This window comes from Arvicola amphibius, chromosome 5 (genome assembly GCF_903992535.2).
Source record: "Arvicola amphibius chromosome 5, mArvAmp1.2, whole genome shotgun sequence".
Taxonomy (NCBI): domain Eukaryota; kingdom Metazoa; phylum Chordata; class Mammalia; order Rodentia; family Cricetidae; genus Arvicola; species Arvicola amphibius.
In genome coordinates this window covers 29,873,873-29,890,627 of record NC_052051.1, presented here as the reverse complement: position 1 = coordinate 29,890,627, position 16,755 = coordinate 29,873,873, and the positions used below count along the sequence as shown (strand labels likewise).

At 42.9% G+C, this 16,755-nt stretch overlaps 1 protein-coding gene across 3 annotated transcripts in view; it reads left to right on the top strand.

The window, feature by feature from the left end:
• Kiz (kizuna centrosomal protein) overlaps positions 1 to 15,537 on the top strand; it is a 105,208-nt gene extending 89,671 nt beyond the window's left edge. For all 3 annotated transcript variants that reach the window (XM_038330306.1, XM_038330305.1, XM_038330307.1), the window contains 3 exons: positions 2,314 to 2,410; positions 14,678 to 14,721; positions 15,398 to 15,537. In XM_038330306.1, the coding sequence (XP_038186234.1) occupies positions 2,314 to 2,410; positions 14,678 to 14,721; positions 15,398 to 15,501 (245 nt within the window). In that variant the 3' untranslated portion in view covers positions 15,502 to 15,537. The remainder of the gene's footprint in view (positions 1 to 2,313; positions 2,411 to 14,677; positions 14,722 to 15,397) is intronic.
• Positions 15,538 to 16,755: the final 1,218 nt, after the last annotated feature.

Here is a 16,755-nt window from a genome sequence, read left to right as displayed (position 1 = left end):
TTAGCATAGGATTTTGTTTCTATTTTAATTTTCTTATATTTTCCCATTTTACATTTATTATTTTAGTGATTTTAATCTTATATCTTATTTTTAGGTTTTACTCAATTTAGCACCCTTTATAAAAGATATATAATACAGAAGAAAGTGTATGAGTAGCTTATTTTTATTTTATTTTATGTATATTTTATTTTATGTGCATGAGTGTTTTGCCTGCATGTATAAATGTGTATCATATACATCCCTGATGCCCATGCATATCAGAAGAGCGAGTTGGATTCTTTAGAACCATGGTTACAGTTGACTGTGGGCCACCATGAGAGGTCTGGGAATTAAACCCCAGGTCAACCTGTGCTCATAACCATTGAGCCATCTTCCCATCTCAGAGTGGCTTTAGTTTTCTGTGATCAGAGTTGTACAGCGCTTTCTTAATGTCATACAATTCTTGGACTATATTCAGATTGCAGGTTGTGTTGAGCATTTCTTCCTCAGACAGACACCTTTTCAAGACACTTGCTTATGCTGTATCAGAACTGTCTATATTTGGAGAATACATGGCTAGGTAATATTAGTGGTAGTATATTTATTTTGGTTGCTTTAAGGATTCATTGAACCACTTTAGGTTAAAGACCCCTCCTGGGCAGAGCTTTTGGTAGCTATGATTTAACTCTGAAAATACAAAAATCAAAGTCTCTTGGAGTATAAAGCAGGACCTCGTTCCTACAGGAGATCCTTATTGCTTTGGAAAGATTTTAATGCCTGTCATCTTTCTGTTAACATTGGAGTCATACAATCTGAATCAAGACTAGTCTTAAAAGGTGTTTGTCTAGCCCCTCATTTTATAAATAAGGTCCCAAGAGAGCCATGCCTTGCTTCAAGCATAACTGCTTAGCAATCCACATGACTGGGAATGGGGTGCTGCAATGTTTTTGGCAAATGTATTTTGATAACTAATTGGGAGGTGCATAAATTGTCATCTTTTGGCTGTCTATAAAAATTATACTACTATTAAATATATTAATAACTTATTTCAAATAAAACTCCTTGAACAGTTCATAGACAGTGTATTTTGATCATATCCTGTTAAACTTTTCATGCATGAAATGACACATCACAGGTTGTACAGCTAAGCACAGGCAGGTCAGTTTCCTCGGGCCACCTCACAGTGACACTGTATTCCTTGAAAGACCTCGTGGCCTAATGGTAGTATTGGGCACGAGCTTCTTGTGCTGTTGACTGCCCTCGGGATGATGGTGCTTCGCATGCGCTTTCCACTGGCTGTGCACTGTCTTCTCACTTGTGCTGTCCGCAGGTCCTTTGGGCTGCAGAGAAGCAGTTGACCATCTGTGAGGCCAAGAGAACCTTCCCAGCATTTAAAGGCGGTTTGGATAGGACTCTTCATCCTCACCCCTCATTCCTGAAGGAGTGTTTCAGTTACTTTCCAAGTTAGATGGTTTAGGTCTCTGTCTCCAGATCTGTTACAGAGGAAAACCACTTAAGTTTTGAACCCCACTTTTCATAGCCCAAAGCCCTGTCCTGTATGAAAGTGGAGCCCCTGTCGAGTTGACCTGGTGCTGACAGAGCTACTCTGCTACAAAGATGACATGCAGGCAAGCCATTCACAGGCTGGGATATGGGGTGACTGCCCATTGAAACCAGATTGCTGCAGAAATATCCAAGGCTGAGGACAATGAGGACTCCAGTCTCCATCCCCAGGGAAGAAAGTGTGTTGTATATCCATCTCCTCAGCACAAGCTGAAAGAGTGACCTTGGTGGCTTTTAGCAGAAATTTATTCTTTGTGGGATGGGAAACAGGTTTTAGCAAAGGGGCTTCGGAGTAGGCAGTGTGGATGCTTGTCATCCAGAAGTTTCACTTGTGTCTGAGACCTGGTTCCCAGTATGTGTTGTCTTGGTGAGCCATCCCTGCCTAAGTCCTAACCAAGGCAGTTATTCAGCCCATGTTCCTACATGTACATCTTGGCCATTTCAAGCAGAACTTGCTGAGAACTTAGCTCTAGGTCACATGGTTGCCAAGCACATTTGAGGAGGCCCTGGGTTCAGCCCCCATACCACAAAATAGAATGAAAAAATGAAGTAAAAGCAGAACTCTTTGGGTAGTTTTGTTGGTTTTTTTTAATTTTACCTTTTTTTCTATTACAAAGAAAATTCTTATTTCTTTGCAGTGAGTATTTTTCCTGCTTAAACCCTTCTGTGATTTAAACAGAATTTTCCAAAATTATCATGGGTCTGTATCTGCGCTTGTTTCGTGGCTGTTTGGTGGCTAGCTCTCACTCTCCTTGTTTGTGCTTGTCACAGGTTTGGATATTGGCAGCAGCACATTCAAGACAAAGACAGCCCACAAAATCGCTTCGGAAGCTAGTTTTTCATCTAGTGAAGGAAGTCCTTTGTCAAGGTAAAGTCGTGAAAGCCTTTCTGAATAGCAGTAACAAGATGAGAAATGTCACTACACAGTGAATTCAGCCCTGGCTGCTTGTTATTTTGTTGTGTGACTTGATGGAGGGTTATGGTTTGGGTTTTTTGTTTATCTAAAATAACAGTTGAAACTTTAGTCTACCTCTGAAAATATTTGCACCAGAGCCAAGTATTGTTTTGCAGCTGTTGTTTCCTTGGTTTAAGACTCAATTGACACCTCAGTGAACCACAAATTAGCGTCTACAGCTGCTCGCAGTAGGACTGCTTAGAGACCACACAAAGGAGGTTGTCAGGAAAAGGGCAGGGAGAAAACATCAGGCCTTAAAAGAAATAAAGTGGCATGTTCTTCTTTCTGAGGCAACTGATAGACGAACAGGCAATTGCTGCATGTTAGTTTTTGTGTGTGGTTTCTTTTTCTCTTAAGTCTTTGGGCCACATTACTCATTCCTTTTCTAATGCGTTCTGGCCTATTCCTTTTCAAGAGCAGAACTGATGTTTTTACATTCGCTAGAATGTAACACTCCTTATAAGTTCTGATAAGTGAGTTGTGTGCTGAATTTACCATCTGCCTACAATACGAATCGTGCAGTGACTTCCAGTCTCTCAGGAAGCCTTTATAATGTGAATCTGAGCACTTGCCTAATGCTAACTTTACCTTTGGCTAACACTATTTCAAGCAGCCTAGAAAGTTTCCTTCATTAAAAAAGTGTCCTTTAGATGATGTGTTACCTTTGAATTTACTACTTGACCCTGCTAAAATGTTAAAACATGACCTTTACATTTCTACTGCTGTGTGTAATGTCCAAATAACAAAATGATTTGATCCAGAAATGTCATATTAAGGAAAATGAAAATGGAGAAAAATCTATTCATTTGTGTTTTACAAAACATTTCGGTATTTTAGGACCTGGACTCTTTGGATGGGTTAACTTTCTAAAATTCTGCTTTTAGAAACTTGATGAGTATTCAAGATGCTTCCTTGTTTATCAGAATTTAACTTTAATCCTGGCTTTTGTTCACATTGTTGGGGAAAACAGGAGCTAACTGGGTTTTGCAGAGATTGAATACGATACAGTTAGGGTTATGCTGTAAATTCAAGTTCTCAGTCTTGTAAGAGAATTTTAAAAGGTCAATAAATTCTATAGGTAGTTCCCGGGCTTAATGTTACTATTTGGCTTAAAAATTTATCCCTTCAGTTTTTAAGATTGTTAGGAATATTTGTTTCCGTTATATTTTAAAGACATAAAACAAGTTCTGTGGGAAGTTCTTAATCACACTTAGAAAGCAATAGGATTATATAGGACATTTTCTCAACCTGGTCATTCATACTTGGGCACATTTCAAAGATTAAAATTAAATTTTGTTTCTGTACAAATTAAAGCAAGAAGCCTCTTGTTATGATATTTCTGCATGAAGCTAATTTCCTAATAAGTTATAGGTAATCTCATCACCCCCTCCCCCTTTAAGAAAAATAAACCCACTAAAAGGTCTTCCAGGAACCCTTGGTTCTAGACACTTGATAGTAATCCAGCGTGAAAGGCTTCGGCGGTGAGTGTGTACAGCTTGGTGTGCCGTTGGGCACAGTTTGGTTCTTGTGCTGGGGCTGTTAGTGTTAATACCCCACCCTGGGCTTTGGAGAGCTCAGGTTCTGCTGTTTGTGCCTGGCTTCGCTGAAATTTCTTAGAGGCTTACATTTAAGGATCCCACTTACTGCAGTCACTCCTTGTGCTTTATTGCTTTTACAAGTGGTCTCGAAACCCAGTACTTGAGAATAAACATAACACTGCTGCGCTGCTGTAGCACTTTTAAAAATTCTTCTTTGCTCTGTTTTGTCAGTGAGCTGATGAGCAACCTCGGAAAAAAAAAAAAAAAAAGGACCCTGTTGGACCTTAAAAAAAATGGCTTCCTCTGATGTCCTAGAGACAATAATTATGATGTGCTAGTTAAGCCCAAACTACAGCTGAGGGATTTTACTTTAAAGCAGGGGCTTGGGCGCAAAAATGCATTTATAGCTCTTTGTCTGCACCTCATTATGTGTGGGCCTGATTCATTAAGTAATTGGTTTGCAGTTGTTTACATGAGTATTAAGGCCTTCTTTTCAGCCGCCTTTGAGAGATACATTGTGCAAATGTTGCCTGTGATGAATGCAGAATGAGGGCCAGAGGGTCCCTCCTATTGGCTAAACAGTGCACTCTGTTGAAAAGCCAAAGAAAGGGATTGGGTGCTGCTTTGCATAGCAATGACTTTCTTAATAAGCGTTACAGATTAATACACACAAGCTATAAAAGATGCAAAGAGATACTCTTAGCACATTTATACATGCTCATTTCATTGTGATGATGGCGGGGTCCCCGTGCTTTCATATTCCGTTCTTCAGAGCAGAGGCTTCAGTGCATGAGCCGTAATAGAATCCGATGTTTATTGTATTATAAATCACGGGCAAGTAGGCCGATCGGCAACAGTTTATTATTAAAGATTCTTTCAGTGTAAATCTTTTTCTACCATTGTATTTGCTTCAGTAAAATCATTTTGTGGTTGAGTGGGGATGAAAGGCATGATGTCCGAAGGAGTGAGTCCTAATAGGAAGCTGTTTTCCGAGTAAAGACCACTTGTTCCCTTTTGTTCGGGGGTGCATGCCGGAGCTTCCTCTCCTCTGCAAACATTGTCTCTCTTTACCTTCCCCAGGAGGCGGCTTCACTCTCCAGGATCCATTTGTTCAATGGAGAGTGTATCAGCACAGCTCCCTTGTAACTTCGGCTTACCGGTTCCCTTCGGGTTGAATCAAGATAAGATTTTTGCCAAAAGAAAAAGAGTGTGTACTTGCAACACAATTGCCTGGGGGAAAGGTACAAAAAGTCACCCGGCCACCCACACCCCTTATCTGGGCCATCGTGGGTGGCATTCCTTGCCAGCCCTGCAGCGATGGGAGCCGCCAGCGGAGGGCGCCAGCCTGCAGCTGATGCTCAGATGGTGGCTGCAGCTTTCCTTTCTCATCTGATCGTTTGTGTTATTTTCCCTGGAATGGTTTAAAGATTCTTAGACACTAGTTATCCACTGAATTAAAAGCAAAAATTCCCTGGCAGTTCTTCACGTACCCTTATAAAAGTGCACACCTCATCTCGAGCTTAGGAAGTCCGCTTTGACCTTCAATTTTACTAAATTAGAAGCTTCTTAAACAGTCCACATTTGCTGTCACAAACCCATACACTTTGTTTTTCTTGCGCACAGCACTTTTGCTTAATAATAATCACTTTGATTATTTGAAGGAAAAAAGTAAACAAGTTGACCCCAGGGCTGCTAAAATTACAGCATGTGCTGTAGGAGCTCCAACTAGCCATCAGGGGGCGCTCAGGCTTTGTCAAATTTAAGCAGCCTCAGACGGTGACCTTTTAAAACTTAAAATTGGTATTCGCGGAGATTTGTTGGTCTGGCCATTTGTACTTATTTTCCTTTCTTTCTGGATTGCTTTTTGCCCTACATTTTTCCAGAAGTATGTTTATTTTGAAGAAAAATACAATTAAACATGCTATTTGAAATTTTTTAATACTGAATTTCAAGCCCACAGAAATTTTTGTCGTTCACAGACAGATACTGCATCTTATATCTTCTCATTGGTTAGTTTTTTAATGTCTTCTGATTCTATGTGGGGGGGGCATACTGTGGGGGCAGAGGTTAATGTTGGATGTTTTTGTTGATTGCTCTCTGTACCTTATTTTTCAAGATAAGCTCTCTCATGAAGCTGAAACTCATCCATTTGTCTAGATTCAGCCACTGAGTCCCAAAGATCTGCCTCCTTCCGCCCCACCCCCAGCACGTGGAGTTAGACCCTGGGGATCCAAAGGCAGGTCCTCATGCTTTCACAGCAGGCTTTCTCCTAGAACAGGGAGGATGCAGCCCACCCACAGCCAGCCTTAATTGTCCTCTCTGTCACAAGTTGTGTTCTTGGCAGGATCCTCAAAGTTAATTGCCAAATTTAAGTGGACCCCAAATCCAGTAACTTGAGTGTGTTTGTTAATGTGGAATTTTTCCCCTGTGGAAGACAGGTGGGAGGGGCAGGGAGAGGAAGAGATAGAGCGAGAGAGGATTGGCCATCAGTATGTTGCTAACATTAGCATATCCCCCAGCCTCCTAGTCTCTGTCCTCCTTTCAGGATCAGAAGTGAGTATCAAGCAGGCCACATCCTAATGCGCTGCATGTACCCCTCACCCTGGAATAGCCACATTCTAGGTGCTCTTGCTGACCTACTGTGTAGACTTATGGGATGTCCAGCACGGTGCCAAGTCTGATGTCATGCCCTGACATAGCATACTGTCCTTTGTCTTTGAGGGTTTCGTTGTTTGACTGGAATACACCTACCCTACCATTTACCTGGCTTCAGTTGACTTTTCCAATGCTTCCTGAGCAGAGGGTGACTGTGCCAGATGCCCTTCTAGTGGCCCCATGGTGTTCCTATCACCACCTAGCGAGGTATAAAAGCTGTTAGGTACCTGTCTCTTCTCCCCATGTGAGCTTCTCACTGGCACCCCAGGCCACTGCTGAACTTGCTTAGAGTGTGCTCTACCATCCACTCAAGCCTTCTTCTTTAAGCAAAAGTGCCTCCCCTCAGTCTGGCATCGCATTCTTGAGCTGAAGGGCAGTATATATTCTATACAGTTATCTGCACATGGTATGTATAGGAGAAATTTTAAAGGGAAATCTTAGCTCACCTCAAGTGAGGTCCTCTTCCCAGACTGTCCCAGTGCCATCTGCATTCCATCTCGAGAAACAGGAACTAGGTGGGCATGCTCAAGAAAGCCTTCCTGGGCTCCTTCCTGCCTGCCTTTCAGTCTGCTGATAGAAGACTGGTCTTTATCTTGACCTAGATGGGAATGTGTAGACTCTTGGTGCATGTCAGGGCCCTGAAACAGCCTTTATTGTGTTGAGATGCATTCCTTCGGTTCCTGGTCTACAGTACTTTTGTCATGAAAGGACATTGGATTTTTGTCCAGAGCCTTTTCTGTATCTACCAAGATGACCTTATGATTTGTGTCTTTTGATTTTATTTATTGGTATGTTAAATTTATTGTTTTTATAAAGAATATTTATTGAGCTTTATTAGGGCGAATGTTCTGTTTTTGCATTTCTTTTGATGTCTTATTGATTTTAGTTCACAAGAATTTTGTTGTAAATTTTTGTGCCTGCATTCAAGGAGACTGGTCTATCGTTTCCTTTTGTTGTTATAGCTTTATTGGTTTTGGGATCATCTTAGAGTTTGGAAGTGCTCCCTCCTGTTTTATGGAATAATTTGAGAAGCATTGGTATTAATTCTTCTTTGAAAGTATGTTAAAATTCACCAGTGACTTCATTTGGGCCTGGCCATTGTTAAATCAGATTTTCTTTTTAGATGTGTTTATTGTGTTTTTTTGTATGTATGAGTGTTTGATTTCATATATGTATATGCACCATATGTGTGCCTGGTGCCTTCAGAGGTTAGAAGAGGGTGTTGGGTCCTCTGGAAGTGGAATTTACATGTTTGTGAGTGCCTTGCAGGTGCTAAGAGCCTGCCCCTCTGCAAGAGCAAGTGCTCTTAACTGATGACTTGTCTCTCCAGCTCCTCAGTGATTTTGTTTTGTTTGGTTTGGTTTTTTTCAGTCTCACTGTTTGTAATGGAGCCACTGTCTTAGTTACTGTTCTGTTTCTGTGAAAGACGCCAGTGACCAAGGCAAATGTTATGAAAGAAAACATTTAATTGGAGCCTTGCTTACAGTTTCAGAGGGTTAGTTCATTGTGATCATGGCACAGAGTATGGTGTCAAGCAGACATGGTGCAGGAGAAGCAGCTGAGAGCTACCTCCTGATCTGAAAGCAGAGTACAAGAGAGGAGCCTGGGCCTGGCATGGGCTTTTGAAACCTCAAATCCTACCCCCAGTGGTACACATTTTTTTTAACAAGGCCACACCAATCCCAACAGGGCCACACCCCCAATCCTTCTAATCCTTTCAAACAATTCCACTCCCTGGAGGGTGACTAAGCCTTCAAATATTTGACCCTATGGGAGCCATTCTTATTCAAACCACCACCTTCAACTCTCTGGTGCCCCTAGGCTTTTAGCCATATAATGCAAAAAAATGCATTCATTCCTACTACAGAAGCCCCCATAGTGTATCACAGTCTCAGTGCTGTTTAAAAGTCCAAAGTCTCTGTGGGACTCATGGCAGTCTCTTTACTGTAACTCCTATAAATCAAAGTCAAGAAGCAGATCACGTATTCTAGCATACATTGGTACACAATGTACATTACCATTCCAAAAGGAAGTCAAGGGAGCATAGTGAGGAAGGAGATGGTGGACGAAAGCAAGAATAAAAACCAGCAGGGCAAAGGCCAGATTCTGCATCTCTATGTGTGATGTAAAAGCTGTCTTCAGATCTCCAACTCCTTTCAGCTTTGTTGACTGTGCCATATTCCTCTCTCTTGGGCTGGTCCCACACCCAGTCTGTAGCTCTTGTTGGCAGGTTTCCCAAAGATCTGGCATCTACATCTTGGGGGTCTCTAACACAATCCAGGCTTCACCTTCACAGCTTCACACAGTGACCTTTCTCAGCCTCCACTCAAGGACACCCCTAATACACACCTGGCCTCAGTGGCTTTCCTTAACTGTGAAGGGAGATTCCACAACCCCTGTCTTGTGTCCTAGACTGTAAGTCAGAGGCACATGGCCGAAACTACCAAGTTCTGCTTGCTGGGACTGGAACTTGTCCCCTCTTTCAGTCACCTTTAACCCCACTCTCTGTTGTTGGCATTTCCAATTGCTGCCTTAGTGTTCCTTTTATTTCTTTTCACAAGTTGGAAGCTTAGCAAGATCGGGGTCTTTCCCTGGGGTTACCACTCTATTCCATTTAGCATAGGCTTTTCTTTAAATTTTTTACCTCCTTGAGTACAGGACTTGACTTGGCATCACCTTTCCTTGTGCTCTTTTTCTCCTCACATTGTACATTTTACATTTCTCCTTGTTTCATGTGTTCCTTTTTATTGAAGGTCTGCATGAAAGTGACCACTGGTAACTGCATAACGTAGTCATTAATTTTAGTAGGCCGGTTATATCAAGAAACTCATCTGTTTCTATTAGATTTTTCAATCTAGTGAGTGTCCTAGTTTGCTTTGATAATCACCATGACCAAAAGCAACTTAGGGAAGAAAGGGTTTATTTGGTTGCTGCAGTCTATCCCTTAAGGAAATCAAGGCTGAATATCACAGCAGGAACAGGACTGAAGCAGAGACCATGGAGGAATGCAGCTTAGTGAGTTGCTTTCCATGGCTTGCCCTGCTTTCTTATGCGATCATGAGCATCTGTCCAGCGGCTAGCACTGCCCTCACATGTCAGTCACTAATTGAGAAGATGCACCACAGACTTGCCTACAGGCTCTTGAACTCACCACCTTATTCCCACATCCCAGTCTCTGCAGCCCCTGGTGTTAGATTTCTGAAGCATCAGAAAGAGGCAGAAGGAAGAAAGAGACCAGAGTCTGACTTTCAACATACTGTATTTATTAGCACACACAGCAAGAGGAACTGTGAGGTCTGGGAGCAACCCTTTATACAGGTTAGGGGCTTGAAAATGAGGAGAGCATTGCAGCCTTGGTATGTGTTCATAGTCTCTTTCCTGAAACTGTCTGTTTCAAGTGGACAGACTATTTTGGGAGACAGGCTGTCTTTGCAAACATATCTTTCTGGGCTGACCAATGATGTCTGATCAAGGTCATCTGTAATCTAGTAGGAATCCTGCAGGAATCCCATTTTACCAGGAGGCACTCTCTGGCCTGGTCTTTGTGTTGCTTTGTCCTCTTAGACTTTTATTGTTCTGGTTTCTCCCTGTCTTCTTTAGAGCGCATGCTTCTTAGCTTCAGAATTTTCCAGCCTTCTACATTTTTAGCATCTTACAGTGTTGAGTGTCTATGAAATTCAGGAGCTAATATGAAGAGCTAGGTGAGATCTTGCCCATGTGGATCCTAGAGTATGTTGCTTCCAACTCCTTTCTTGCTTTAGTGTTGCAACTCAAACCTTTCCTTAATGAGACAGTCTACGTCTACACTGCAATAATGCTAGGGCTGTCTCAGAATCCTCAGCATTGCAACTTTCAACAACAGCAAAACTGTTATTCTTCTTGGACTAGTTCCCAATGAGTCTCCTTCTCTTCTTGGAAGGTGCCTAGAATTTTGTTTTCTGATGCCCAAGCTCAGAATCTAATTTGTGGTTTCCATAACGTTCATTTCTTTATTCTTGCTTAGAGAATGACTGAATGGGTGAACAAACTCAGACTAGATGTCATGGCCACACTGGAGGAGGACAGCAGGAGCTGTTTTCCACCTCTAGGAGGAAGTCTGACGGGTCACCTTCAGTGCTCCTACCTACTGTGCAACTTAAGGAAATGTATGTCAGGCCTGCCTCCACTGTCCCAAGCCTTAGTTTGCCTTTGCTGTATGCCTGATTTGTTGTCTCTAGTTAGAATTCATACCTGCACACCAGAATATCCAGGGGCTTTTGTTCATTCAAATGTGCCCAAAGTGCTCTGCCTCTGCTTCAAAGTCCACCTTATATGGGCTACCCCATGAGATCATCTGTAAGCTTGACAGAATACTAGAAGGAAGGCATTGCTGACCCATTTTATAGGCAAGCAGATTGATTGATGCTCAGAAGGGTAGGGAACTGGCCCAGGGCACATGGCGAGCAGAGTTGGGTACTGCAGCCTCTAAGATGATATACCTCAGATATATAAACGGCTCTGTAAATGACAAGCAGGAGTGATCTGTACTCTGAGCTGAGTGGTTTTTATAATTCTACTTTTTGCTTGTTTGTTTGTCCTTCTTTGAGACGGGATCTCTCTGTGTAGCCCTGGCTGTTCTAGACTCAGTATGTAGACCAGGCTGGTCTTGAACTCACAGAGATCTGCCTACCTCTGCCTCCCAAGTGTTGGGATTAACCACTGTGTCCAACAGTCTTTATACTTCTTTTTTGTTTGTTTTGCTTTGTTTTGTTTTATTTTTCGAGACAGGGTTTCTCTGTAGCTTTGGAGCCTGTCCTGGAAGTAGCTTGTGTGCACCACCACCGCCTGGCTAGTTTTTATACTTCTAATTGGTTGTTTAAAAGGGCCCAAAGTAAAGTTCTGTTTCATGACATGTGAAAGTACATGAGATTCAAGTGCCATTCTCTCTACATGAAGTTTCACTGAGGTACAACCATATTCATTTATAAACACTTTGATGGACTGATGGCCCAAGTGTGTGGCCTGGAACGTAAAAGCCAGTGTCTTACTCTGAAAGGGAAAGTTCACGTCTACTTTTCTCTCCATAACTAAACTAGTTGACTCTGTTCAGGATTCCATAGACAGTCATTCCCCTGTGCCTTTTTTTACATGCTTGGTGAGACCCTTGAAAGAAATGTTGACTCTAGGAATTGTATGTAATAAAAGTATCACATTGATTTTTAGAGATGGGTTCCTACCGAGAGAAAAAAAATTATTCTTCCTAAGATAACAGGGTAGAATGGAGAATACTTGAGAGCATCCTCTATCTTTCTCAGTGATGAACTGTGGCATATGTAGTTCTTAAATAGATTTCTTGTAAGAAGCCTAATAATTCAGAGCCACTGTACAATTAATTCATATTTCACTGATATTGTTTCCTGCTCCCAATGGTTTAAATGATTCAAAACCATGCATCTTAACCACAGAGCAAACAGAAAAGTAAGCTCGAGTGGCCTCATGGAGAGATGATATTCCTAAACTACCTTGCACAAAGCAAGAGGTCCCTGGCATGCTCTGTGAGTCACCTCCACGCAGTGGGACCTGACCTTGCTGCTGGCTCAGTTCACTTGCTTTTGATTAGTTTGGTGATTACAAACACTCACTTGCATGGAGGATAGTCACACGGCCATGGCCACATTTGCAGCATTGTATGAGGTATTTTTTTTTCCTTTCTTTCCTCTTTTTTTTCCCCCTGGATATTTTTCCCTTTGCTGAGAAGACAAAGAAACTCAACCTGATACTGGGGTCACATGTTAATTATAAACATGTAGATCACATTTTGTGTCATTGAACATTGATCATGAGCCTTTCAGTAGGGTCTGGTGCTTTAAAAAGGTCATTTATTCATTCCACCCTAAGCACCTGCTAATTGCTAAGCACCGGGTTAAGCACCGGGTTATCCACGTGCAGCCTATGGGATAAGGAGTAGCCTATCGGTTAGTAGAGGGAATGGGTGGAAAACAGCAATTTGATGAGGACTGCAGTGGAAAGGGAATGGGGATACTTGAAATCCTGGGTGTTGGGATTAAAGGCCTCACCATGCAAGTCTTCATTTTTCAATTTTTATTTTCTTTTACAGTTGATATTTCATTGTTCTTTCTCTTTTGTTCTTCCTTCCTTTCTTTCTTCCTATTTATTTATTTATTTATTTTTACTCTTGGATGGTTTTATTCTTGCATCAAGATATTCAGCTGCTTCATCCCACCACATCCCATTCCTCAGTCCAGACCTGCAGTGTCCTCTTTCTCAACTAGAAGCACCTTGCCATCTGGGGACCCTGCAGCTCTCAGCCCTCTCTGTCACCAAGCTCTTTGTTCTCTCAATCCCATCCAGCAATAGACTTGACCCTCTTCCTATGCCTCTTATTATCCAGATCACAGCTGTCTAAAGACTACCACTTTCCCAGAGCTTTTATAATCTACCTCTGCCTCCCTGCACGTAGCCCAGCTATCTAGCACCTAGGTAATGGGAGTAGGTGAATAATTTCACAATGCACATGGGGTTCATTTTGTGTACATACCTTACATAAAAGGATTTTTGAGGCTCACTTTGTTGATGCCCACCCCCATGGTAGTTTGACTATTGACTATCTGTTGGCCCCTTTCTGATGTGCTCTTTATGAAGAATGGCCATGGGCTATACTGCTAGATCCTGGTCAGCAGCAGGTACCAAGTGCAAAGGAGTACTGTAAGGTACTGTAGAGCATAAACGACGGACCCCTAGTAGAGCCTGCTTTGCCGATGCATGTATTACAAGGCATATGTGTAAACTGCAGGTTGTCAAGACTTGTCTAAGTGGGGTATGAATTTGAAAAGTTCTTCCATCTAGGTGAACAGGGTCCTGGCCATGAGAGGGAAATGGTGATACCTTGTATAGAAAAAGTGTATTTCTTCCCTAATGTCGCCACTGATCACTTGTCCCTCAACATGACACTTGGAGAATTTAGGTACAATACAGAGTGTAAGTGATGCTCCCAGAAGGGCTCTTTTCTTTCTTTCTCTCTTTCTTCTCTCTTTCTTTCTCTCTTTCTCTTTCTTCTTCTTTCTTTCTCTCTCTCTCTCTCTCTCTCTCTTTCTTTCTCTCTTTCGTTCTTTCTCTCTCTTTCTTTCTTTCTTTCTTTCTTTCTCTCTCTCTCTCTTTCTTTCTCTCTCTCTCTCTTTCTTTCTTTCCTTCCTTCCTCCTTTCTTTCCTTCCTTCCTTCTTTCTTTCTTTCTTTATTAATTATGTATACAACAATATATGCCTGCAAGCCAGAAGAGGGCACCAGACCTCATTACAGATGGTTGTGAGCCACCATGTGGTTGCTGGGAATTGAACTCAGGACCTTTGGAATAGCAAGCAATGCTCTTAACCACTGAGCCATCTCTCCAGCCCCCAGAAGGGCTCTTTAAGTTAATAAGATTGCATACAGCCCTGGAAAGGCACACTGAGAAATCCCACTCCAAAGAGCCGCTACCCTGCCCTCCTACATTCACCAGAGGAGGCCAGTAGGTGCCAGAGGCCATAGCTGCAAGTATTTCTATCAGTGGATATCTAGAAAGCTAAACTTGGGTGCGCAAAACACCTGCTATTTCTCACAGTGTGTCTACTGTGACTGCCTTAGTTAAACTGTTAGCATTGTTGTTGCTGGTTTGACTGAGGTATTTCAACTTCCTCCCCAACATCTTGAATTCTCTTCAGGTATTCCACTTTGCGTTTTCTCCAAAGTGCTGACACTTTGTACACATTGTTTTGCAGAGGACTATTGAACGGAAATCATCCTCTGCCGACTACTGTTGTGTCTCCCTCCGGCAGGAGGGCCCCCCAGCAAATGCCTCTGGCCACCCCATCCCTAACACTTTTATGCTTTTAGAGCCTGGGAAGGAAATATAAAACTTCTCTCCTTAACATAAACACTACCGCTTCTTCCTGAGCAGCTCCCTGTGAAGCTATTAGACCAGCTGTCAATTTTCACTTTCTTATTTTATAGGCATGAAAGCAAAAGGGACCCTGTGACCACTATAAAGTCAAATGGTAAGAAATAAACGGACACCAATTGTCATTTCTCATTTTAACCAAAATAGTTATGTTGTGTCTCTGTCTTCTGTGTCCTTGTGTGAGGACTATGACATGTCCTGTGAGCCCAGGGACAACACACACAGGTGCCCATGAACAAGGCCTTCAGTGAAAGGACCGTGAAGGTGCCGTGGGCCACAGTGGTAGTACAGCTTATTTGGAATTGATTGTCAGAATTGGTGCCTTCTACCTACAGAGTATTTTGCCTCTCTTTCCCTGCCCCCAAGGCAGGGCCCATGAGTATGTATTGCCCATGCCTGGAAGGACTCTTGCAGTAGCCCTAACTGGCTTTTCCATACCCAATTCCTCCTGTCCCTACCAGCTACTAGCATTTAACCCGGATGTACTCTCTTCACTTGCTTTCCAATCCCACTGTCTCTCACTAATTGCAGCACAGAAGATGTCTATCCTATAGTAAAGCGTTGGACATAATGAAAGATAAAAGAAGGATTCTTCAAGGATTGTGCTGGAACAGTGTGAAGAGCATAGCATGAAATATGTAAATTTGTACAGGTGACACAGTACTATTAGACCTTTAGCAGGCCAGTGCTTCAACTAGGCGGTTGCCTTGCTGTTTTGAAAACGCTCTATTAGAGTACAAAATGCTAATAAGCCATGTCCTGTTCTCTTCCAGCCTTCTGGGGGGAGTCTGATGACAGCAACTCTGACATCGAAGCTGCTCTTCGTCCTAGAGACCATAACATGTCTGATGACTTCGATGATTTTTATGACACGTAAGCTGTTAGATGCCGGAAATAAAGTCTTTAAACAAACTGTCACTGTGTGTTTATGTGTAGTTCCCAACATAAAAATATCCTTCTAAGTTTGCTAGTTGTTAAAGGGGAAAACTGAGACTATTATCAAGTGAGATTGCATGATAGAAATGTGAACAGGGGCTGGGGAGTAGTTCTGTCGTACAGCACTTGCCTAGCATGAGAAAGGCTCGGGGGCGTTAATCCCTAGCACCAGGGAGTTCTATGGGGAGCCAGTGTAATTGCACATCTCTCTGTTTCATGGTGTTATCTCAACATGTAAGCTACTGCTCCAGCACCCTGCCTGCCTGCTGGCGCCCATGCTTCCTGTCATGATGGTCATAGACTCTACTGCCCTCTGGAACCATGAGCCCGGAATTAAATGCTTTCTTCTGTAAGTTGCTTTGATCATGATGTTTTGACATAGCGGTAGAACAGTAACTAAGACAGACCCTGTCTCAAATGGACATGACATTTGACTAGACATCTCTCCAAAGATATAGATGGCCAGTAAGCACAATACAAAGCTTTTAGTCTATGAAAATGCAAGTCAAAACCGCAAAGAGATACCACTAGGCTCTAAAGAGACAATCCAAGTGTTGATACATATGTGAAGAAATCTCACAGGCTGCTGGAAGGATTGGATAGGATACGGTACAGCATTTTTGGAAAACAGCCCTCAAAGGGTTAACCACAGACTTGCCCTGCCGTCTGGGTCTGGGTGGTAGCTGGGTTGGTCACTCTGCCAGCTTTCCCTCACCATCACTACCACGGTTAGCTTACCCAGTGCAGTCTTCAGCAAGGAGCAGGGCCAGTTCTCCTGCCCTCAGGTCCTCAGATCCAGGTCACTCACACTCACAGCGCCAGGGCCAGCTCTATCATTTTGCCTAGGCAAGGTGCAGGGCCCTCTATCCTAATTGCTGTAAGGGGTATATGGGGGGTTGTCCACTCTCCTGTTCTCATCCCCCCAGGGCTGGCTCACCTGTCCCCCACCCCACAACAGAGTCAGCTATAGTGTGCTGCTCAGGCAGGGTACAGACCCCGTTTCCCTGTGTGCGGCAGCTGGTGAGGGGCAGAGCTAACTCTCACTCTCATGACCCCAGGGCCAGCTCTCTCACTTGCTGCATGTGACAAGGTGTAAGGGTGGAGTGTCCTTCCCTCACCCATGCCACCACATGGCAGATGAGAGGGTACAGGGTCAACTCTGCTCGACTTATGCAGGTTGGCTCACTTGTGTCCC